General features: G+C 41.2%; 1 protein-coding gene across 1 annotated transcript in view; it reads left to right on the plus strand.

Moving 5' to 3' along the window:
- The first annotated feature begins 412 nt into the window (after positions 1-412).
- FGD4 (FYVE, RhoGEF and PH domain containing 4) overlaps positions 413-25,763 on the plus strand; it is a 229,996-nt gene continuing 204,645 nt past the window's right edge. Inside the window, exon 1 of the mRNA XM_027541685.1 lies at positions 413-1,032. Coding sequence (XP_027397486.1) covers positions 756-1,032 — 277 coding nt within the window. The 5' untranslated portion in view covers positions 413-755. The remainder of the gene's footprint in view (positions 1,033-25,763) is intronic.

Below are 25,763 nucleotides of genomic sequence, written 5' to 3' on the forward strand. Positions count from 1 at the left end.
AGATAAGGCCAGACTTTGGGGCAGAGCCTCAGGTAAGTATTCTAGCTCTGCAGTACTAAGTGACCCAGTGTAAGTTCCGCATCTTGGTTTCCTTATCTGAAATACTTACCTCACTGGGTAGCTCTACAACATAAGTAAGATCATTATCAAGGGCTCAGTAGCGTCTTGAGACACACGTGTGACCCTTGTCTTACGCGTCTGCGAGGATGGCAGGCGCTGTACCGAGTTCAGAGTAGCTGTTATGATCTCCTCTTTCCTCCGGAGCCCAGTGCGTGTGCCCCACCGGTGAGCACGGCTGACCTTCGGAACACTCCAGGTTTGCGTCGGCAGGTGAGCGCCCCCTTGGCTCCAGTCGGCCAGTGGCGGGGGAGGGGAGAAAGAAGCTGGAGGGGGCGGGGGAGAGGGGCGGAGCTGCCCGGGACGCTCCCGGCGGCACAGCGCGTCCTGGGCTACTGCCCGGGAGAGACGAGGAGGCGGCAGCAGCAGTGGCGCCCACAGGCCGAGCTGTCGGCGCTCTTGGGGGTCTGCCGGTGATTGATCCAGAGAGGAGTGGGTGGCGGTAGCCAGAACCCGCCGCTCTAGCGGCGGCGTCAGGTGAGAACGCTAGCCGCAGACTCGGGCGTGGCGGCTGCCGCACAGGGAGTCGGAGCCAAACTCGCGGCGCGGCCTTGCACGTCCTGGGAGGAAGGGACGCGGAGACACTTGCAGACGACTCGAAGCAGAAGTTACCCCTGTCCAGTCGCACGGAGCCTGTCATGCAAGCGACGCCCCCCTGGGTCAGGTCGCCCCTCAGGTGCCCGCCGAGCTCGCGCTCGCGGCTGGATGAGGGCGGGAGCGGGCGCCGAGCCGCAAATGAAAGCGGCCAGATGAGGGGCGAGGGCGACTACAACTTCAGGCGGGTGGCGATTCGGCGGAAGTCCAACCACTCCTACCTGCCGTTCGGGACCCCGCGGCCCTGGAGTCGGCCGTCGTCGCACCTGGCTTGGGCCGAGTCGGCCACGTCCAGGGGCCAGGCCTCGGCAGACGCCCCAGGTAAGCGTGTCGGGAGGTAATGGTGGGCGGGGGCGTTGTCGCAGGTGAGGGACCGCCTTTGCCTGGCAGGTGCGTCGGGTCCGCAGCAGCCTTGGGCGCTGGCGCCGAGACCTTCCCGGGGGCCCGCGCCCGTCAGCCCAGCCACTTAGCTAATTGTCACCCTTCCCCCAAAAGTCCTACGCGGGAGCGCGCCTGGCGCCGATCTACCTGTCCTGGAGGTCACTTACTAGGGAATTCCGGAAGTAAAGGATAACTTAAAAATAAAAAGTTTGGTTAGGAATTAATAAGACCTGTTTTCTACATACTGAGGTTTAAGTTTTTTCTCTAAATTGCTTCGGGCAGACCTTGTGAAGGATTAATACAATGAATGCGGCAGGCTAGATCCACCCTGGTCTGGCGGACTCGTGTTTGAGTGACTTCGGACGAGCAATCCCGAATGCTCCAGTTTTCCCTTTTGAAAAAGACGCTGGAGTGTGGAAAACTGCTCATCTCTCAGAAGGAAACATATTCTTACTATCAAGAAATAGAATTTTATTGTGTTTTTGTGTTGTTAAATTAAGATGATCAGTAATGCGGTATTTTGAATTCTGAATTCTCATTGATTGTTAGTCTTGGAAGAAATCCTCAGACTGACCTATTCCAGCCCACAGTTTTTCTCCTTTTTTCTTTAAAGGCATTCTGTTCTCCCTAGGCAGGCTTGAAAGCTATGTAGGGCACACCAGGGATTTTTCTCTTGAATTGCCAAACTTTTTTTTAAAGTCCCTGCCCCCCGTTTTGCGCTCTTATTGTGCAAAAACCAGAGATGGCTTGTATATAGACCAGTTATGAGGCAGAAACCTTATTTGAATGGCGGAAATAACAATTCTTTTATTCACTTACACTCATTTTATTCTTATTAAGCAAAGCTGTTATGATGGTTTAAATGTGAAATATCGGAACTTAAAAATTTTTCTCTGTCCTTGTGCTGAAGCTGTAGTATTCACAGGGCAAAAAAACATGATGGATGATGACTTACAAATTTATAGCTACATTAGATAAGGGAAGAAATAATGATGTGAGAAAATATATAAGTGAAAGTTGCTCAGTCGTATCCGACTCTTTGCGACCCCATGGATTATACATATGCAGTCCATGGAATTCTCCAGGCTGCAATACTGCAGTGGGTAGCCTTTCCTTTCTCCAGGGGATCGGTAATTGAATCACAGTGCTTTAGCTCTCAATTTCCTTATCTTCAAAGTGAAGACTGGTGAAATAATCTCTAAAATCTCTTCCAGATTTAGATGTGAGTCACTCTAAAATGAATAGAAGAGGATTTTCTTCCATTTTAAGTGAAAGTTCATTACTTTGTTTTGGAGTTACTTATTTATCAGTTTTTAAATTGTTTGAGCTACTTGATTTCTTAATCATCAGCAGTTTTCAATTTGAGGGTAAAGGGATCCAGTTTCTTTACATCATTATTACTTAAAATTACTGTTTCTTAAAATCACATGCTTAGTTTCAAACTCTGAGTCCCTGAACAGAAGATGAATTTCTCTCCTAGAAGTAGGAATGAGCCGTCTGTAAACCATTTCTACAAGGCAGCTGTGCCTTTAGAAGAGTCCTTTCTTCTTTTCTATTCTCTTTTTTCCTTAGGAGAAAATCCAGAACATTTTTTTTTTAATTGAGGGGGAGAACCTGCAATAACTTTTCTAGATCTGTTAGGCTGTCTCAGTATTGTTTAAAAGAACTCAAAAGTTTTTGTTGCCATTATTTTCAAGGTTGAAAATTAGTCACTGTATGGAATAATTGTTTGTCTTTACCATAGTGTAATCTGTAGTATCTGTTGGAGAGTGATCTAATATTTTGCAAAATAGTCTGAAACTATTCAGTTTGGTGAGATGAAAACATTTTAGAAATTGCTTCCTTTTTTGAGTCTTATCTGCCTCCCTATTAAGTTTTATCTGTTATCATTATATAAGTAAGATCCTCCCCTCATCAAAAAGTAAACCATGTTTAAATTTCCAAGAAATGCCAATTTACTCTGTAGTACCTAGAAAAATATTTATAAATGAAAACTACAACATTTAGACCCATTGCATATGTAGTAGATGTTACTCATAATTGAAATGTTACTTTCTCTGTTGAAGAAGGAACAAAAACTGAAAGGTCAAGAATGTAGAGAATTCAGTTTAATGATGTTATGTTATATTCTATGAATGTGAAAGCCTTATTTTTAGAGTTCTCTGTTTTTTCTAAAAAAGAAAAAGACAGAAGACAAGGTAATTAAATTAAGACATAGGCTTTGGGGTCATATAGCACCCAATTTCAAGTCCTTATACTGCCAGTTGTATGAATTGAATCAAGTTTTTTAATTTCTCAGTTTCTTCATCTGGACAGTGGAGATAACAGAACTTTATAAGATTGTGGGAAGGATAAAGTAAGCTTATATTGATGAATGTCTGACACAAAACAAGCAATACAGCACATAACAAGGAGTCATTATCCATCTGTTTTCCAAAAAGTCTGGCGCTGGGACTGGCACTGTAATTATTTCTTGAATGAATGAAAATCCTTCTCCTGTGATATTCATACTATTTATTGAGTGCATTTTCTGTACTAAGAACTGTGGTTTGTGATACCACAGTTAAGTATGTGTAAGTATGTATGTGTGCGAATATATTTCACAACAATTTTAGTAGACAGGGAGTATTATGCTCATTTTCCAGCTGAAGAAATTAAAGCCCAGAAAGTTTTACTTAGCTTGCTTGCAACTTAAACTAGTACTTGTTTAGCTAGTTTCAAATTCAGGTGTGCCTGGCATTAAAGGCAGCGCTCTTACCACACTTCACATAAAGCATGTAATTCCATTATGGTAAAAATATATATTTAACGGTATATTTTATATACACAGCAGAATGAACATTTTCTTATTTTGTGTGTGTGCATGTGTTTTGGTTTTGGTCCAGCTTTTTTTCAGTTTTCCCTTTTTTCTTTTCCATAGTCTGAATATCCAAAGCCCTTGGGGTTGAGAGAGAGTTTATCTATTGAATATCATTGAAGGTAGCTTATCTCCTCAGTTATTCCTTAGTTTTATGAGAATCTTGAAGAATCTTTATTGAAGATGATTTTCTGTAGAAAATATATTTGCTTCTACTTCCAACCATGGCCACTTTGATTAGCCAAGCATTTCTCCGAAATTTAGCTCAAGTTTGCTGAGGGAAGATCAACTTTGTTGTCATGAATTTTTCCACTTAGGTTTGGTGTAGGTTTACAGACTTCTCTTGGATGGAAGGCAGATTTTTCCTGAAAGTGAAAGTGGCTCAGTCTTGTCTGACTCTTTGCGACCCCATGGACTATCGTGGCCAGAATAATGGAGTACGTAGCCTGTTCCCTTCTCCAGGGGATCTTCCCAACCCAGGGATTGAAGCCAGGCCTCCTGCATTGTGGGCAGATTCTTTATCAGCTGAGGCACCAGGGAAGCCCAAGAATACTGGAGTGGGTAGCCCATCCCTCCTCCAGGGGATCTTCCGGACTCCAGAATTGAACCAGGGTCTCCTGCATTGCAGGCGGATTCTTTACCAGCTGAGCTATCAGGGAAGTCCTAGGCCATTCTTCTTTCCAAGGTGTAACTCCTTCAATGTGGGTTCCAGGTTCAGTCCCTTTTGAGTTTCACAAGCTCAAGACCCATGTCCTGTCCTGCCAGAGCAGAAGTTTCTGGGCTCTAGGTTCTACCACCTAGGTTTAGGCTTATTGTTTTTTTTTTTTTTTTTCTTTTTTACTCTTGTCCTTAGGAATTTCCTTTGTTTTCTTATGATTTCAGCAATGCATTTAAAAGTGTATCTGTTGTAATTTATTCAGCATCTGGGTCCTTTGTGGTCAAGGGCTTTCCACACTATTTGATGTGCAGACTTCCTATAAGTAGATTTCCTTTTTCCAGTTCTCACCCTTGTTAGGATGGAAGGCAGATTTTTCCTGAAAGTGAAAGTGGTTCAGTTGTGTCTGACTCTTTGCAACCCCATGGACTATAGAGTCCATGGATTTCTCCAGGCCAGAATACTGGAGTGGGTAGCCTGTTTCCTTCTCCAGGGCATCTTCCCAACCCAGGGGTCTTTTTTCAACACATAATCCAATATCCTGTGCACTTTTTGAGGACTAATTTTACGTTTGTTGTAGAAGAGGGGATGAAGATTCAGGTTATAGCAGTAGGAGTAACTGTAGGTTTCTCAGGTGGCTCAGCAGTAAAGAATCTGCCTTCAATGCAGGAGACACAGGTTCCATCCCTGGGTCAGACAGGTCCCCTGGCGAAGGAAATTGCAACCCACTCCAGTATTCTTGCCTTGGAAAATCCCATGGACAGAAGAGCCTGGCAGGAGTCCATGGCATCACAAAAGAGTTGGACATGACTTAGGGACTAAACAAAACAGTAAGAGTAATTGTTTTTATTGAATGCTGGTTGTGAACCAGGACTGTTTGTGTTTTACTTATTCTTATGACAGCACTGCAAGACAGATGGTATTATCATTTTAGAGGAAAGGAAAAACCAAGTTTCAGTGCTCTACAACAAGTCTAATCTTCTAAAGAGAATTTGAACCAGGTCTCTCTGATTCCAGGACTCACATGCTTATAATACTAGTTCTTAAGGTTTCTCAGGGCTTTGGAGGCAAAGTGCCGTGCAAGTACTGTGTTTCACATATGTTAGGGTTAGTGTTGTTTGTAGCAATAATGAATACATATTATATTTGAAACAATGATCTAGGCAAACTATCTAAAGGTTTATAATAAAGTGGTGATGGTGATCTTATCAGTTATTCTTAGAAGCTGCTTAAGATTGACTTTGAAATAAGAAAAGTCCTTCAGAGGAACAGGAACCAGGAAGAGTTTTCTTATTTCTTGGAAGGTCAAGAGCAGTTTAAAGAGTAGTCAGTCGTCTTTCAGTGAGTAGCCACGTAAACTTGTGAACCTAGGAATGTTGAGAGAGTTTTAATTCATAGTTACATTTTTGCTTGCATTCCTTTCCTCTACTGAGAAAAACTTAGGGTCATGGATCCAACTGGTAACAGAGAAGACAACTTGAACCTATTGGGGTAGGAATTAGAGATTGGCTCAAGGCCATTACTTCTGTGCTTCTTGGGCATGTGGATTCGGTCTTAGTATAGTTAGGGTTTTATAGGCATGCTTTGCTTTATTGTATTTCAAAAATACTGTGTATTTTTTCTTTTTTTTCCCCCCACAAACTGAAGGTTTGTGGCAACCCTGTGTCAAGCAAGTCTTTTGGCACTTTTTCCCCTACAGCGTTGCTCACTTTGTGTCTCTGTGTCACATTTTGATAATTTTTGTGATATTTCAAACATTTTCATTATTATTATATTTGTTATGGTGATTTGTGAACAGTGATATATTTGATATTACTGTTGTAATTGTTGTGGGGCACCATGAACCTCATCCGTAAAGACTATAAATGCATGTGTTCTAACTGCTTCACCAACTGGGCTTTCCCCTGTCTCTGTCCCTCTCCATGGGCCTCCCTATTTCCTGACACACAATACTGAAATTTGGCCATTTAATAACCCTAGTAGCCTCTAAGCATTCAAGTGAAAGGAAGAGTCACATGCCTCTCACTTTAAATCAAAAGCTAGATATAATTAGTGAGGAAAGCATGTTGAAAGCCAAGACAGGCTGAAAGACAGGCCCTTGTGCCAGTTTTGAACGCAAAAGGAAACTTCTTGAAATCAAGTGAGTCTTATTTCTGTGAATACCCATGGTAAGAAAGCAAAGCAATCTTACTGCTGATATGGAGAAAGTTGTAATGGTCTGAATAGAAGTTCAAGCCAGTCCCAACAATGCCTTAAGCCAAAGCCTAATCCAGAGCAAGGCCCTAACTCTCCTTAATTCTGTTAAGGCCAAGAGAGGTGAGGAAACTGTACAAGAAAAGTTGAAAGCAAGCAGAGGTTGGTTCATGATGTTTAAGAAAAGAAGTCATCTTCATAACATAAAAGTACAAGGTGAAATAGCAAGGATGACATAGAAACTGCAGCAACTTTTCCAGAAGATCTATCTCAGATAATTAATGAGGGTGGCTACACTAAACAACAGATTGTCAATGTGGGTGAAACAGCCTTCACTGGAGGGAGATGCTAAGACTCTCATAGCTAGAGAGAAGTCAGTGCCTGGCTTTGAATTTTCGAAGCACAGGCTGACCCTCTTGCTAGGGGCTAATCCAACTGGTTACTTGAAGTTGAAGCCATTGCTCATTTACCATTCTGAAAATCCTATGACTCTTTAGAATTATACTATATCCACTCAGTCTGGGCTTTAGAAATAGAACAACAAAGCCTGGATGACAGAACATCCATTTACAACAATGATTTACCGAATATTTTAAGCCCTACTTCTCAGAAAAAAAGATTCCTTTCAAAATATTACTGCTCATTGACAGTGCACCTGGTCACTCAAGAGCTCTGCTGGAGATGTTTATGTTGTTTTCATGCCTGCTAACACAGCATCCATTCTGCAGTCCATGGATCAAGGAGTCATTATTTCTTCTTCTTGTTCCTAAAATTAGTTAATTAATTTGGCTACACCTTGCAGCTTGTGGGATCTTAGTTTCCTGACCAGGGATTGAATCCATGCCCTCAGCAGTGAAAGTACCTAGTCCTCACCAGTGGACTACCAGGGAATTCCTATTTGCTTCTTTTTAAATCTCTTTTCTTGCTCTTGATTTTCGTACTTCACTGGATCTACAAGTTTATTCCTTTGACTAGCTCATTTTTGTCCTTTCTCTCTTCCAGCATTCCCATTTTCTCTTTCCCATTATTTCCTGCCTCCTCTATTCTTTGGTGGTGTCATCCACCCCCTGGGCTTCTTTTTCTTAATCTGTGTTGTTGCTGTTTAATCACTAAGTCTTGTCTGACTCTTTTGCGACCCCGTGGACTGTAGCCCACCAGGCTCCTCTGTCCATGGGATTCTCCAGGCAAGAATACTAGAGTGGGTTGCCATTTCCTTCTCCAGGGCATCTTCCTGACCCAGGGATGGAACCCACATCTCCTGCTTGGCAGGCTGATTCTTTACCACTGAACCACCCCGGCTGGATAAATGTAAATGTCCTGAGGGCACCAAACTTCAACTCCTTTTTCTGCTGCAGTCTAGCCCCCTCCTCCTGACTTTCTTAGAGGTATTATTAACCTGGCTTTACCAGGCTTCAAAGTTTATTTTAAATCTACTCTTTCCTCTTATCTACTTGCCACCCAGTCAGCCACCAGTTGTTATTGAGTCTCCATGTCATGATGATGGCCTTTGTCTTATTTCAGGCTGCTTCTCTCACCAACTATCCATTTTACATTAGTGCCCCCAGCCCCCAATTAATTTTTTTTAATCTGGGTGTTGGTCATATTCTTCACATAGTCAAAAACTTTCTATGGCTCCTAACTGTCTGTTATTGATGTTTATAATGGAATACTCTATATTCAAAACTGATCACTTTAGTGACTGGTTGGTTAAACCTTTACCAGTAACCTTTTAGTATAGGGATGGACCTTTTGAAATTCATGCAAGTGTTTAATCTTATTTGAACTATTAAACCCGGAATAGTCATGCATTAGGCACACACTTTAGGAGTTGTGAATGTGAGTGTTTTCAGGAATAAATTTGTCATTGTAGAGTACCATCTAGAATTAACCTGTCCTTGGAATGCAAGTTAATAGTGAGTGGAATTAGCACCAGCAAGTACTCTGAGAGCCCATGATCAATTTTATATCATTGCCTCACTTATGCAGGAATAGAGTGCACAGAAACCCAATCGCTGTGCCAGTCTCACACACATACCCGTTCACTGAAATTAAGCTGTCAACTTCACCATCTGCAGTATCTGCAGACACCAGGGAGCTGCTTCCATTCTGGGGACTGCACTGAGTCCCAGTGAAGCCTTGTTGCAGAGAAGTATCCAGCCTGCTCTGCAAGGCTGGGTTGTTCTCTGGGGCCTCTGGCAGGATTTTGTGTTAGGCCAAGTGTTAATAGTAGCCTTTAAAAGTTCTATGACTGTACCATATATTATTTTATTTTTAAAACGTAATGTTAATGAGCACATTTAGGAGGCCAAAAAGTCAGGATGTAGAACCACATAAATTATATGATACCTCAACTGAAGAATACTGCGGGGTTATTACCTATAATTTCAAGTGCAGTGTTGTATGTGTGGGAGGTTCTCAAGTTATGGACAAATTTAATTAAAATTAATTACTAACAGCCATTTGTAGAAAATTACAGCTTTTAAACAGAGTCATCTTTACTTCCTCTGTAGAAAATTGACTAATGAAATATTTTTTTCCCCTAAAACATGCTATCTTAATGCTGTCAGATCGATGATGTACCAGTATTGATAAGTGGTGTTGGGAATCCAGAGATTTGGGAATAAGACAAATGCCTTGACCTACACAAATTCCTAGACAAGTTTCCTAGACAAATTTCCATCCTAGAAGGGGGGAAATGATATATAATAAACAGCAGGTCATAAGGTCATGTGAGGGTAAGAGCAGAGATCAGAGTGGTCACATTACCGAGGAAGGCGCATGTCTGACTGTGTTGCGTCCACACTGTGTGGAAGCCTACACATCTGACATGTGCCTTTGAAGTCACCTGTGAGCCCGTGTGCTGGCTCATGCTGATTGGAACACCTTCCTGCTGACACAAGCTGGAAATCCATAGCAAGTTGGAAAAACAAATCCACCCACAGGTTTCCATTCAGACCCATAAGCCAATTAACGTATTAGTATTTCTGTGTTCTCTTTTCAGATCCATATATCCTGCATTAGAAATTTTGCCTCTTAAGATCCCACTAAAGCTGGATCTTTTGGCTCTCCAAGAAGTATTTCAATGTTTACTCTGGACAGCCAGTTGTGTTGGGGCCTAGAAATCAAGGTGAGAAGAAGACACTATAGTGGTTTAAAAGACTGTGGGCTCTGGAGTTAAATTGACTGGGTTTGGATTCTTCTCTAGTAATTAACTGGGTGATTTGGAATTCTTTTTGACTCAGTTTCCTAATCTATAAAATGGTAGTAACGTATATTACCTACATCATGGAGTCGTTAGAAGAATAAAATGGTTTTTAAAGGGCTTAGAACAGTGCTCGGGAAATGTTCAAATAATAACTTCTTTGGTATTTTTGTTGGGATTAACACAAATCTACCCTCAGTCTGGGTTTCTTTTTGCATTTTACGTGTATCTGATCTAGCACTGTCTCCCTGGATGTGATGGGTTGTTTACACTTGTACCTATAGAGTACAAGTTACTGCCCAAAATGTAAGTAAGCTCTTCTAGGCACATATCTTCCCACCCTCTTTATCCACTGCCTGCTTAGCCCTCTGCTCCCCTTTGTTCTTATTCAGTTGCTAAGTCCGGTCCACCTCTTTGCGACCCCATGAAGTGAAACACGCCAGGCTTCCCTTTCCTTCACCCTCTCCCGGAGTTTGCTCAAACTCGTGTCCATTAAGTCTATGATGCTATCCAACCATCTCATCCTCTGCCACCTCTTCTCTACTTACCCTCAATCTTTCCAACATTAAGGTCTTTTCCAGTGAGTCAGCTCTTCGCATCAGGTGGCCAAAGTATTGGAGCTTCAGCTTCAGCATCAGTCTTTCCAGTGAATGTTCAAGGTTGAATTCCTTTAAGATTGACTGGTTCGATCTCCTTGCTGTCCAAGTGATTCTCAAGAGTCTTCTCCAGCACCACAGTTTGAAAGCATCAATTCTTTGGCACTCAGCCTTCTTTATTGTCCATCTCTCACATCTGTGCATGACTACTGGAAAAACCATAGCTTTGACTGTATGGACCTTTGTCGGTGAAGTGATGTCTCTGTTTTTTAATATGGTGTCTAGGTTTGTCATAGCTTTTCTTCCAGGGAGCAAGCATCTTAATTTCATAGCTGCAGTCACCATCTGCAGTGATTTTGGAGCCCAAAAAAATAAAGTCTCTGTTTCCATTTTTTCCCTTCTATTTGTCATGAAGTGACATGATGCTGGATGCCATGATCTTCGTTTTTTAAATGTTGGGTTTTAAATCAGCCTTTTCACTCTCCTTTTTCACTTTCATCAAGAGGTTCTTTAATTCCTCTTCGCTTTCTGCCATAAGGATGGTGTCATCTGCCTATCTGAGATTATTGATATTTCTCCTGGCAATCTTGATTCCAGCTTGTGCTTCATTCAGCCTGGCATTTTGCATAATGTACTCTGCATATAAGTTAAACAAGCAGGGTGACAGTATACAGCCTTGATGTACTCCTTTCGCTATTTGGAACCAGTCCATTGTTCCATGTCCAGTTCTAACTGTTGCTTATTGACCTGCATACAGATTTCTCAGTAGGCAGGTAAGGTGGTCTGGTATTCCCATCTCTTGAAGAATTTTCCACAGCTTGTTGTGATCCACACAGTCAAAGGCTTTAGCGTAGTCTATGAAGCAGAAGTAAATGTTTTTCTGTAGCTCTCTTGCTTTTTCTGTTATCCAATGGATATCGGCAATTTGATATCTGCCTTTTTAAAATCCTTTTTAAAAGCTTTTCTAAATCCAGTTTGAACATCTGGAGTTTCTCGGTTCACATACTGTTGAAGCCTATCTTGGAGAATTTTGAGCATTATTTTGCTAGCGTGTGAAGTGAGTGCAGTTGTATGGTAGTTTGAACATTCTTTGGCATTGCCTTTCTTTGGGATTGGAATGAAAACTGACTTTTTCCGGTCCTGTGGCCACTGCTGAGTTTTCCAAGTGGCAGAATAGAAGGACATGCTCTCGTCTTCTCCTGTGAGAACTCCAAAATTGCAACTAACCATTGAATAACCATTGACAGGGGAATGTTGGATCCCACCAAAAAAACATACCCCACATCCAAGGGCAAAGGAGAAGTCCCAACAAGACAGTAGGAGGGCCGAAATCACGTTTAGAATCAAACCTCATGCCTGACAGAGATGCTCTGAGGGCTCAAACAAAACCTTGTGCACACCAGGACCCAGGGGCCCCACAAGAGACTGAGCCAGACCTGCCTTTGAGTGTTTGAGTGTCTCCTGCTGAGGTGCAGGTCAGCACTGGCCTGTGACAGGGATGGTGCTCTCACTGCAACAGACCTGGGAGGCACGGCATGTGAGTCCCACCATAGAGCCACTGAGCAGACAACCCACAGACTGGCAGTTATACCAGAGAAGTTCCTGCACTGTTGTGAAAGTTTTAGGGCCCACAAGAGATTTCCCAACCTGGTGATCTGGCAAAGGGACTGAGAACCTCCAGAGAATTTGACTTTGAAGGCCAGTGGGATTTGATTACAGGACTGGGGAAACAGACTCTTGGAGATCAGAAACAAAACCTTGTGTGCATCAGGACCCAGAAGAAAGGAGCAGTAACCCCACAAGAGACTAAGACAGACTTGCCTGTGAGTGTCCAGGAGTCTCCAATGTAGGCATGGGTTGACATTGGCCTGCCGTGGGTTCAAGGGCACTGAATACAACAGCCCTGACATAAGTCCTTTTGAAGGAGGTTGCCATTACCTCTGCCATACTGAGGCCAAACTACAGGGAGAGAACACAGTCCCACCATCAACAGAAGATTGGATTAAAGATTTATTGAGCATGGCCCCAGGGCTTCCCTAGTGGCTCAGACAGTAAAGAGTCTGCCTGCAATGAGGGAGACTGGGTTGGAGATCTCCACTCCAGTATTCTTGCCTGGAAAATCCCATGGATAGAGGAATCTGGCAGGGTACACACCATGGGGTTGCAAAGAGCCCATCGGAGTAAGACCCAGATTTCCCCTTTTCCTGAGTATTTTTCTTCTACTCTCCTAGAAAAAAATCCTTCTGAATTCATTCCTGCCGGCCACCTCAACTTCTTGACTAAATTTCTCCTTGTATTCCCTGTGCCTGCCCCACCAGTCCCTAAATTGAGCCATTCATTGCCATTGCTCCTCAAAGTCCACTCAAGGGCTCAGTAAATATTGGGTCAACAGAAGAACCCAAAGCAGCACATCATATCTTGGTTCAGCATATGAATTTTCTGACAATGCTGACAGAATACGGAATTGATTTCATCTGATGGATGTGGATTCCCTATGAAAATATTCAAAGAGAGGCAAGACGCCTTGGTGCCTGTAGCGTAGAAAGAATGTCAGATGTAACCTTTTCTGACCAGTAATCCCAGCTTGCATACTAAAATGTTCTGTCAGTGATCTTAGCTGTCCTTCTGCATCTACACCATTCATGTACTCTTTTATCAAGAATATGTACTGATTTTGTGCAGGAGTGTATCATTAGGAAAGGCATGGGAATAGTATACTTTGTTCTCTTTGAGGTTTCATGGACTAGATGTCCCTTTTAGTGTAACAGTTCTGATTATTCCTGGCATCCTTTCTGATACTGTGATATGTCTTGGCACAAGAGTTTGTGCTGGAGTTTGTAGGCCCTGGGTTGCTCCTCCACTAAAAGGCCTCAGGATGCTTTGTTACATTGTCAATAGTTTCATTACCTTACATTTGTCATTTCCAGTTCCTGGTGTCCTCTCCTTAAGCAGCCTTTTTTGTCTTTGCTTGTTATTTCTCACTATTAGGGAGCTAAGATTAAACTTCAGCTCTTAACCACTGTACTTTCCTACCTCCATAAATTTCTTATTGCCAGTTTTTTAATATCTCTAAATATAAGAATACTAATTTTTGATCTTTAGTAATGGGAAAGACACTGTTTCTGATATTTTTATCCAGTTTATCCAGAGTCTTAAAAAGGGCAACTCTGGTCAACTATAGCAAATGAGGAAGGGGAAAAAAAGACATATCAAGGAAAAGGAGAAACAGTCTTAGAAACAATTCTGAAGATGGAAACAAAGCATGGCTTTCTGGTCTTTGCTGTGCAACCAGACCTCTTGGGAATACTTGCCTAATTCAGGCTACATCTCATTAGCAAGGTGATGGTTATATACTGAACTTTGAAATTATGTAAATAGTGTTAATTTTCAGGAATCCTGTTAAATTTGAGGTGTTCTGCAAAAAAAGAGGCAAAACTGCATTTCTTCTCTTTTACCCCATTTAAAAAGGCTATAATGAGTGGCTGTATAATAGAAACTATAGAATAATATAGAGTGTATATCTTAACATAATACATATCAATACAGTATACATATACAGGTGTATGTATGTAGTATTAATATATCAATACCATGATCCTGTTGGTATGTGTTGGCAAACCACTTTAGTTTTTTTAATTAAGAAAATTATGCATAGCTCTTTCTCTCTTTAAACATCTTGGTATAATAAAAACTTGGATGTGAGTAGTTATACTGAGAGAGGCTGTCTCCCATAGAAGAACTAGGGAACTGACTAGGGTGCTAATTAGAGGCCCTTATTGTCCTTTTACAGAAAGCAGTAAACTCAGGCCACTGGTTATGAAAACTGTGAAAAGAAGGGAAGAGAAGGATTCAGGAGGAAGCAGGGAGGAAACTGCCAATGATGGCAGTCATTGTTCTAAAGTCAGCGTGGTGCCCAGTATAAGCTCATTTTCATGGAGAATTAATGCCCATTTCTGAGTTTTGGCACTGAATGACTGACTTGTATATTTTTGTTAACCTGGGAGATTTGCCTTAACCACATTGTGGGCATTGGGGAGGTAGAAAAAAGAAATAGAAAATTAAAAGATATTCACATAACCCCCACCTTCAGTGGCAGCAGTCATCAAACTATGTCTGAAGGCCTCTGATGAGCCAACTGGCAGGGATGGGGCCAGTGCTTCTCTTCCTCATGGTCTTGATGGTGGTTCATTTCTGTAAACGTCCATCTATAACTGATGCACTAAATGACATATTTCAGAACAGTCATTCCTGTATGACTTTTGTTAATTGTTCATTTCGGCATAAATTCCTGGGTCACTGCAATTTATATTTTTTCATCTGGAAAAGGGATTTTTACTCTCACTCCTTAGTTTGGATCTCAAAGCTAGTTCCTTACAGTTAGTTCCTTCAAATGCTATAGTGTTTCATTCAGAAAATAAACTTTTTTATGGACATTGAGAAAAGTTTAGTAGTTTATGTCTGCTTATTTTCCTTTATTCAGAAACTGCCACTCTCAGAATAGGTTAAAAAAGAATAATTTTCCTTTATTAATTTTTTCTTTTAATATTTTCATTTTGTTCTTGTGTTAAATACACAACTTTTTATTGTAGACTTAAAAGTCTCGACTAACAGGAAATTTTAGTCAGTTGAAATCTTACTTTCAGTGTTTAAAATGTATTGAATTCATCTACTTCACATTTTTACTTAAATACACCTTCACATTGGGGCTATTCCCTGGTCACCATATTTAAAATTGGAAGGCCCACTCCTCTACTCCTTTCAGTTCAGTTGCTCAATTGTGTCTGACTCTTTGCGACCCCATAAATCTCAGCATGCCAGGCTTCCCTGTCTATCAGCAACTGCTGGAGCTTGTTCAAACTCATGCCCATTGAGTCGGTGATGCCATCCAACCATGTCATCCTCTGTAATCCCCTTCTCCTCCTGCCTTCAATCTTTCCCAGCATCAGGGTCTTTTCCAATGAGTCAATTCTTCTCATCAGGTGTCCAAAGTATTGGAATTTCAACTTCAGCACCAGTCCTTCTGATGAATATTCAGGACTGATTTCCTTTAGGATTGACTGGTTTGATCTCCTTGCAGTCCAAGGGACTCTTAAGAGTCTTCTCCAGTACCACAGTTCGAAAGCATCAGTTCTTCGGTGCTCAGCTTTTTTTATAGTCCACCCCTCACATCCAAACATGACTACTGGAAAAACCAAGCTTTGACTAGATGGATGTTTGTTGGCAAAGTAATGTCTCTGCTTTTGAATATGCTGTCTAGGTTGGTCATAGCCTTTCTTCCAAGGAGCAAGCATCTTTTAGTTTATGGCTGCAGTCAGCATCTGCAGTGATTTTGGAGCCCAAGAAAATAAAGTCTGTCACTGTTTGCATTGTTTCCCCATCTATTTGCCATGAAGTAATGGGACCAGAAGCCATGATCTTCATTTTTTGAATGTTGAGTTTTAAGCCAGCTTTTTCACTCTCCTCTATCGGGGCTGTTTAGTTCCTCTTCACGTTCTGCCATAAAGGTGGTGTCATCTGCATATCTGAGGTTATTGATATCTCTCCCGGCAATCTTGATTCCAACTTCTGTTCATCCAGTCTGGCATTTCGCATGATGTACTCTGAATATAAGTTAAATATTTAGTGTGACAATATACAGCCTTGATGTACTCTTTCCCAATTTGGAACCAGTCCATTGTTCCATGTCTGATTCTATTACTTCTTCACCTACATACAGATTTTCAGAAGGCAGATAAAGTAGTCTGGTATTCCAATTTCTTAAAGAATTTTTCAGTTTGTTGTGATCCACACAGTCAAAGGCTTTGGTGTAGGCAGTGAAGCAGAAGTAGATGTTCTTCTGGAATTCTCTTGTTTTTTCTATGATCCACTGGATATTGGCAATTTGATCTCTGGTTTCTCTGCCTTTTCTAAACCAGCTTGAACATCTGGAGGTTCTCAGTTCACATACTGTTGAAGCCTAGCTTGGAGAATTTTGAGCATTACTTTGCTAATGTGTGAGATGAATGTAATTGTGTGGTAGTTTGAACATTCTTTAGCATTGCCTTTCTTTCTTCCCTGGTGGCTCAGACGGTAAAGCATCTGCCTGCAATGCAGGAGATCTGGGTTCGATTCCTGGGTCGGGAAGATCCCCTGGAGAAGGAAATGGCAATCCACTCCAGCACATTTGCCTGGAAAATCCCATGGACGGAGGAGCCTGATAGGCTACAGTCCATGGGGTCACAAAGAGTCAGACACGACTGAGCGAGTTCACTTCTTTGGAATTGAAATGAAAACTGGCCTTTTCCAGTCCTGTGGCCATTGCTGAGTTTTCCAAATTTGCTGGCATATTGAGTGCAGCACTTTCACAGCATCATCTTTTAGGATTTGATATAGCTCAACTGGAATTCCATCACCTCCACTAACTTTGTTTGTAGTGATGCTTCCCAAGGCACACTTGACTTTGCATTTCAGGATGTCTGGCTCTAGGTGCATGATCACAGCATCGTGGTTATCTAGGTCATTTATCTTTTTTGTATAGTTGTTCTGTGTATTCTTGCCACCTCTTCTTAACATCTTCTGCTTCTTAGATCCATACCATTTCTGTCCTTTATTGTGCCCATTTTGCATGAAATGTTCCCTTGGTATCTCTGATTTTCTTGAAGAGATCTCTAGTCTTTTCCATTCTATTGTTTTTGTTTATTTCTTTGCATTGAGCCCTGAGGAAGGCTTTCTTATCTCTTCTTGCTATTCTTTGGAACTCTACCTTCAGATGGGTTAATCTTTCCTTTTCTCCTTGCCTTTCACTTTTCTTCTTTTCTTGGCTATTTGTAAGGCCTCCTCAGACAACCATTTTGCCTTTTTGCATTTCTTTTTCTTGAGGATGGTTTTGATCACTGCCTCCTGTACAATCTACGAACATCCATCCATAGTTCTTCAGGCACTCTGTCTATCATCAGATCTAATCCCTTGAATGTATTTCTCACTTCCACTGTATGATCGTAAGGGATTTGATTTAGGTCACACTTGAATGGTCTCCTGGTTTTCCCTACTTTCTTCAATTTAAGTCTGAATTTTTCAATAAGGAATTCATGATCTGAACCACAATCAGCTCCCGGTCTTATTTTTGCTCACTGAATAGAGCTTCTCCGTCTTTGGCTGCAAAAATATAATCAGTCTGATTTCCATATTGACCGTCTGGTGATGTCCATGTGTTGAGTCATCTCTTGTGTTGTTGGAAGAGGATGTTTGCTATGACCAGTGTGTTTTCTTAGAAAAATTCTATTAGCCTTTGCTCTGCTTCATTTTGTACTCCAAGGTCAAACTTGCCTCTTACTCCAGGTATGTCTTGACTTCCTACTTTTACATTCCAGTCCCCTCTGATGAAAAGGACATCTTTTTTGGTGTTAGTTCTAGAAAGTCTTGTAGGTCATCATAGAACTGTTCAACTTTAGGTTCTTCGGCATTAGTGGTTGGGGCATACATAGACTTAGATTGCTGTGATGTTGAATGGTTTGCCTTGGAAACGAATAGAGATCATTCTGTTGTTTTTGCTACTGCAGTCAAGTACTGCATTTCATACTCTTTGGTTGACTATAAGAACTACTCCATTTCTTCTAAGGGATTCTTGTCCAAGTAGTAGATCATCTGAATTATATTTGCCCATTCTGGTCCATTTTAGTTCACTGATTGCTAAAATGTCTATATTCACTCTTGTCATCTCCTATTTGACCAGTTCCAATTTACCTTGATTCATGGCCCTAGCATTCCAGGTTCCTATGCAGTATTGTTCTTTACAGCATTGGACTTTACTTCCTTCACCAGTCACATCTACAACTGGGCATTGTTTTCACACTGATCACTTTCACTTGTGGACGCGATGTGGCCTAGAATCAACAGGTTTCACATTCACAGATGCCTTTGTTGTTGTTGTTGTCGTCGTTAAGTTGCTATGTTTTTTCTGACTCTTTTGTGTCCACATGGTCTGTAGTCTTCCAGGCTCCTCTGTCCATGGATTTCCCAGATAAGTATGCTGGAGTGGGTTGTCATTTCCTTCTCCAGGGAATAAGCTGTTGATGGGATTAAGAAGTACCAGGGATTGAACCCATGTCTCCTGCATTGGCACGTGGGTTCTTTACCACTGAGCCACCAGGGAAGCCCAGCAGATGCCTTTATTTGCTTCTAACATCTTTCAAAGAGAAATTACATTAACATGTCATATGAATTCCCCATTACCCTTTTGGATATTTTCTATCTGACCAGTGCCTTTTCATTTTCAGCTAAAGTGAAATATCTTTTCTAGGTGCACTATCCTGCTATCACGCATTATTTCACTCTGTCATCCTAGATATCACATATATGTATATAGCAGGTATATACCTTTTGTTACTGTGAAAATTATTTTTCACAATTTTATTGCTCTCTGATATGGCAGGTAGGAATGTGTTCTTGAATTGTTTCTTCACATCTTAGAAAACATTAAATTCTTACTTGCTTCATAGAAATGGTTTGGAAATAGAGTATCTTTTAAAACTGTGGTTTCATGGGTCATTCCTGACATAACAGTATTAACCTCTAGGACATCAGCCCAACTTGAAAAAGGAAAGAGTATCTGCTCTTAATGTGGAAAGCTCTGTACTTTATTTATGGTAGCCTTCACTCAGCAAATTCTTTAATGAACTTGATTTTAATTTTTTCACTGTTTATGCATGGCAAATAAAATGCCACAGAAGAGAAAAGGGATGACAGTTGATATGATGGGAAGTGGCTACAGGAGTGTGGTTTTAGACATGACAGTGGAAATTGTCTGACAGTCTGGTATCAAGAGTAGAAATAGCTTTCAATACCACCCATTATTTCAGTAATGGTAGTCATAAATATATCCTTTTTCTCAAAAATGTTGAACAATATTCAGCATTGTAGAAAATGAGTTAGTATATAATTTCCTAGAAATTTCAACTGAAATATTTAGTATACATATATACATATAGTGTAATTCATATACATATATAATGTAAAATAATTAGAAATAGCGTTCTGACCATTATATTAATATCACAGCCAGGCATCTCTTTTCTTTTTTGGTTTCCAGTGCTCCAGTTCTTAGCTCTTTGTGAGATCTAAAGAAACTGTTTAATTAAAGGGTCTTAAAAATTTGTTTAACAAATGAATGTGGTTAACAGAATTTTCTTTATTCATAATGATTATGATGTTTAAGATGACCATCAATAAGGTATTTGGTTAGTGCTGGATTTCTCAAGTCAGCACTATTAACGTTCTGGGCTCGATAATTCTTCTTGTGGGGGGGGGCTGTCCAGTGTGTTATGGGATGTTTAGCAGCATCCTACCCTCTATTAACTAGATACCAGTAGCTCTAGACATAGCCAAATAACCCTTGAGAGCCAAAATTGCCCGAGTTTGAGAACCACTGGTTTAGTGTAAATGCATTTAAGTTAGATGGGAACTTTTAAGTATGAACCAAATGCATTGTTAGTTATTTTAGCAATGCAGAACAGTTTTCAAACTAGGTTTCAACAGTACATGAACCATGAACTTCCATATGTTCAAGCTGGATTTAGAAAATGCAGAGGAAACAGAGATCAAATTGCCAACATCCCTTGAATCATCGAAAAAGCAAGAGTTCCAGGAAAACGTCTATTTCTGCTTTATTGACTATACCAAAGCCTTTGACTGTGTGGATCACAACAAGCTGTGGAAAATTCTTAAAGAGATGGGAATACCAGACCACCTGACCTGCCTCTTGAGAAATCTGTATGCAGGTCAGGAAGCAGCAGTTAGAACTGGACATGGAACAACAGACTGGTTCCAAATAGGGAAGGGAGGACGTCAGGCTGTATATTGTTACCCTGCTTATTTAACTTATATGCAGAGTACATCATGAGAAACACTGGGCTAGATGAAGCACAAGCTGGAATCAAGATTGCCAGGAGAAATATCAATAACCTCAGATATACATATGATACCACCCTTATGGCAGAAAGCAAAGACCTAAAGAGCCTCTTGATGAAAGTGAAAGAGGAGAGTGAAAAAGTTGGCTTAAAACTCACCAGTCAGAAAATTACAATCATGGCATCTGGTGCCATCACTTCATGGCAAATATATGGGGAAACAGTGGAAACAGTGGCTGACTTTATTTTGGAAATGGGCTCCAAAATCACTGCAGATGATATCTGCAGCCATGAAATTAAAAGATGCTTACTCCTTGGAAGGAAAGTTATGACTAACCTAGACAGCATGTTAAAAAGCAGAGACGTTGCTTTGCCAACAAAGGTCCGTGTAGTCAAGGCTATGGTTTTCCCGTAGTCATGTAAGGATGTGAGAGTTGGACTATAAAGAATGCTGAGCACCAAAGAATTGATGCTTTTGAACGGTGGTGTGGAGAAGACTCTTGAGTGTTCCTTGGACTGCAAGGAGATCCATCCAGTCAATTCATTGGAAGTCCTTCCAATGAATCAGTTCTTCCAAAGAATATTCAGGACAGATGCTGAAGCTGAACACCATTACTTTGGCCACCTGATGGGAAGAACTGATTCATTGGAAAAGACCCTGATGCTGGGAAAGATTGAAGGTGGAAGGAGAAGGGGACGACAGAAGATGAGATGGTTGAATCGCACCACCGACTCAATGGAAATGAGTTTTAGTAAACTCTGGGAGTTGGTGATGGACAGGGTGGCCTGGCATGCTGCAGTCTATGGGGTCAAAGAGGGTCAGACAGGACTGAGTGACTGAACTGAACTGAACTGATGCAGAGCATCCAGTTACCATCATTTCTGGTTGGTTATTGTGGATACCTTCTGGTCTCACTTTTTTATTGTTGTTGAGTAGAGAAGAGAACTGCCTGTGTTTTCTGCTTTTTCACATTGTCCATATTGCCACTTTAAAGTGCTGAAAAAGATTTCTGTGACTTAAAAGGAAGTATACATGTTTTATTAATAGCTCCACATTATAGAAGCTTCTAGAGTTTTTTGCAGGCCATATGATTCTAGTAGAATGCCAAGTGCTGGTTGAAGGGAAGGGCATTTGCAACTTGCCTGATTTGTACCTGGTGCCTTAAATTAGCTGGTTCTCTAGAATTCAGTCTTGGGGGGCTGCTGAACACCGTGGGAGGGAACACCAGTTAATCTACGAGGGAGATGAATGTTGCCAGCCTTTATCACCCTGGCCAGAGCGGGTGCTGTTGGCCTTGCTTTTTCATTTGCTTCTCTTCTCATTCCAGCAAAGAGTTTTAGCATTTCCTTATTGGTTTTGCAGTAGCACGAACTAGGGATAGGCAGAAGCACTAAGGAGGCTGAGGCTATGGGGATGCTGTGAGGGAGTTTTTTTTTTTTTTTTTTTTTTTGCCGTTTGTGAGGGAGTTTTAAATAGACCCAGGAATAGTGGCAGAATGTGAGGGGTGCTTGGGCAGTCAGAGGGAATTTGAAGAGATATTTCTATAGAGTAGACATTTTATTCATATTCATATTTGAGTCTTCTACATGTCAGGTGCTAAGCAAAGAAACTGATATACACAGCTTCAGTTAATCTTAAAACCAACTTGCTGAGGCATGTGCTGTTACACTTATTTCACAGATGAGGAGGCCCAGGCCTTAAAACAGTGACTGACTTGCCCAAAGGCTACTAAATGGTAGAACCAAGACACATCCAGGCTGGTCCAGTTTGAAGCCTGCAGTGGTAAGCACAGCATTATTCAGTTAATATGCTGCTGCTGCTAAGTCGCTTCAGTCGTGTCCAACTCTGTGTGACCTCATAGACGGCAGCCCACCAGGCTCCCCTGTCCCTGGGATTCTCCAGGCAAGAACACTGGAGTGGGTTGCCATTCCCTTCTCCAAGGCATGAAAGTGAAAAGTGAAAGTGAAGTCGCTCAGTCGTGTCCAACTCTTCGCAACCCCATGGACTGCAGCCTACCAGGCTCCTCCGTCCATGGGATTTTCCAGGCAAGAGTGCTGGAGTGGGGTGCTATTGCCTTCTCTGTGATATGATGCTAGAAATTACATTTCTAGTTTAGAAGTTTTAGAGACACAGATAGTAGAAACTTCTCTTTTATTCTAATTAAATAAGAGAAACTAAAGTTCTTTGGACATGTCGACTTAAAAAGTACTCACAACCTAGAAATTAAGAGTTATGGTAAAAAAAAAAAAAAGAGTTATGGTGTATTCAGTGGGAATTTTTAGGACGACAAGCCTAGGAGGCAGCATCTCAAGTAACCTTGAGCAACTGCTCTGAGCAGGCGAAGAAGGGAGGAGCTGTGATATATAGGAGTTTTGCAACAAAGGGAAGGTAGTAGGAAGAAGAGATTGCTGTTAAAGAAAACTAGAAAGTGATGGCACCCCACTCCAGTACTCTTGCCTGGAACATCCCATGGACAGAGGAGCCTGGTAGGCTGCAGTCCGTGGGGTCGCGAAGAGTCTGACACGACTGAGTGACTTCACTTTCACTTTTCACTTTCATGCACTGGAGAAGGAAACGGCAACCCACTCCAGTGTTCTTGCCTGGAGAATCCAACGGACAGGGGAGCCTGGTGGTCACTGTCTATGGGGTCGCACAGAGTCAGACACGACTGAAGTGACTTAGCAGCAGCAGCAGAAATTGAAAGTTTCCGGAATTTGGCACTTTTCTGTGAGTGGGAAGATGCCACAGTCTGGACTCAGTGAAATCATTCCTTTGATATGCATGTCAGTTATCTGGGGCTGGTATCCTGTGTTTTCCTTGTGGGGAGTGGCTGCAGTCTGATGTCTGCTAAATGGCAGATATTCTTCCCTTCCCTCAGGGCTCACCAGCTCACCATTGGCAGTAGCTGTTGTCTTTGATATCCTTTGCTTACTGATAGGTCAGACCACTGAGAAGAGGAGAAATATAGCACTGTCTGGCCCTGTGAGAGCCTGTGTCTTCTAGCAGAATAACACTCATTCCTTTTCTCCTCATGAGTGTGCATGTGCCTTCCTCGTTGAGTTGGTAGGTTGTTAATCTAGGTGGATATTTAGGTAGATTTCTTTTTTTTTCATTTTTTGGATAGATATTTTTTAATGCTGTAAAGCAGATTACATGCACAGTAAGTGTTAATTTATGGTAAGATAAATCTATAAATCATCTGGATATATCTCAGACAATGTTCTTGCCCACTACCGTCTGCTTAAGTTAAAACCTCTACATTGTTCTTAGAGAATTACTTCAGGTGATCCCAGTTTATGAAGCAGTAGGCTAGTAGCCCTCTGGTTTTATGGTATGTTTTATGATAATTAATTCCTCTGTGCCTCCTAGTTACTAAAAGTTCACTGAACTGTCAGCTCTGGCATTTGATCACAGTGACTCAGGCTCATTCCAATCTCAGGTGGCCTTGGTTTGTAGTGGCTTGAAGCAGGGTTTCAGTTTCCAGCCAGAGACTGCAGTCAGGCCATGGTAGTGAGAGTGCTGAATCCTAGCCACTAGACCAGTGGCCAGTGACAAGGCCCTGGCCCTTTGATTTTGCAGAAATGAATTTCCACAAAGGCACAGTAAGTAGTGAAACCAGCAAAGTGTTCATTTAGGAAAAAAAAAAAAGAGTACATGTGGATAGACACATGGGTGGGCTCAGAGAGTCATGCTCCCATGGTAGTTTGATTTACTTATATGGGGCATTTCTTCTGGGTTTCCTTTGGCCAGTCATCTTGCTTTGCCTGGTTCTGAGTCTGTATTTGGTATATGGCAGTACTCTCCCATGTGTGTGTGTGCTTCTCTTGGCCAATATGGATTCTAGCAAAGAAGCCTATGGGTAGGTTGACATTGCTTACTATGAGGTGACACCCCCTCCCTTTTGACTTCTGAGGAGCCTTTTTGCACATGTATAGTTGGAAATTCTCCTTAAGCTCAAGAATGAGAAATACGTGGTCTCTGTCATTTATCTGAGCAGGGCTCAGCTCTTCTTTTGCTCCTGCTGTTTTGGAGTATCTGTCCACAGGGGACAACTACAGCTGCCCAGCCTGGGGCCCTTCTATCTCTTACCTCAATTCCTGTCCCCACTGGTCCTAAAAAAAGTTTTATCCTTAAAGTTCTTGTTGTATACTGTCATATTCCTTAAAAGTTTTTGTTTTTCTTTCTAAGAAAAGAGTTTGTGAGAAACACATATCAAGAAAATCTTTGATTCTAGAAGAGCATGGTACTGATACTGATCAAAAGGCCATGTGAAAATGAATGATACAGCTTTCAATTTCATTTTTTTTTTGCATTTGATTGTGATGACAATTTTGAAGAAGGAATAGTATTTGAAAGGGCCTAAAACCAAACTAAAGTAATACATTGTGATTAAAAAAAAAAGTTGACAGCTTTTAAAAAAGTTTTTTGGAGGTAGAGTTCAGATGCCGTACAGTTTACCCATATTTAAAAGGGATAGACTGACTTCTGAGATGGAGAAACTTTGCCTTGCTTCATACTGTCCCATAGAACTCTGAATTAGGCAGTGATTTTTGACGGGAATTTCTTCTCTTTTGCGATGTTTAATTGTGACAAGGTAAGAACTGAGGCAAAGATCAAACAAAGAATGGGTGGTATTTCTTCAGAAGTCAGAAAGGTTTGGCAACCTTTATGAAGATAGTCTGCCTCAGTTTGTAACCAAATTGTGTAACGTTGAAATGGTGATTGATAATATAAATAGATACAGTTGACTTACTCATGGTATCTTACACAGAAGCTTTTAGCAGAGTGGCATAGAAGAGCAAGGGTCATTGATGAATAAGTTCCCATGCAAATATGTACCTTCCTCTAACATTTGCCAGTTGAAGACTTTCGGGTGTGTTCATAATTGACCATGAAAGATTGTGAGGTGAATGAAGTATAAAGATTCAAATTTCCTTTAAGAGATAGGAAAGCCTGTACTTGCTATAATAAGATTTGTTAGAAAAAGAAGGTGTTGCTAATGAAGTTTTTAGTGAAACAGTCTTGTCTAGTTGTTACAAGAAAAAAAATCCTTTAAAAAGATGTACAATATTCATATGACTCTTTAAAGATAACTTTTTATATGCTTAGTATTTGTAAAAGCCTATGTTGGCATTTTCTTTTTATCTTGCTGTTTCTGTGATATAAAATAATTATTTAGGGCATTTGACTTTGACTTATGTAATTCTTACCCTTTGACCATTGCTTAGGAATGATTAGATTGCAGATTGGGGGTTGCCTATAGTACAATGGCTTTTTATATGG

This window comes from Bos indicus x Bos taurus, chromosome 5 (genome assembly GCF_003369695.1).
Source record: "Bos indicus x Bos taurus breed Angus x Brahman F1 hybrid chromosome 5, Bos_hybrid_MaternalHap_v2.0, whole genome shotgun sequence".
Taxonomy (NCBI): domain Eukaryota; kingdom Metazoa; phylum Chordata; class Mammalia; order Artiodactyla; family Bovidae; genus Bos; species Bos indicus x Bos taurus.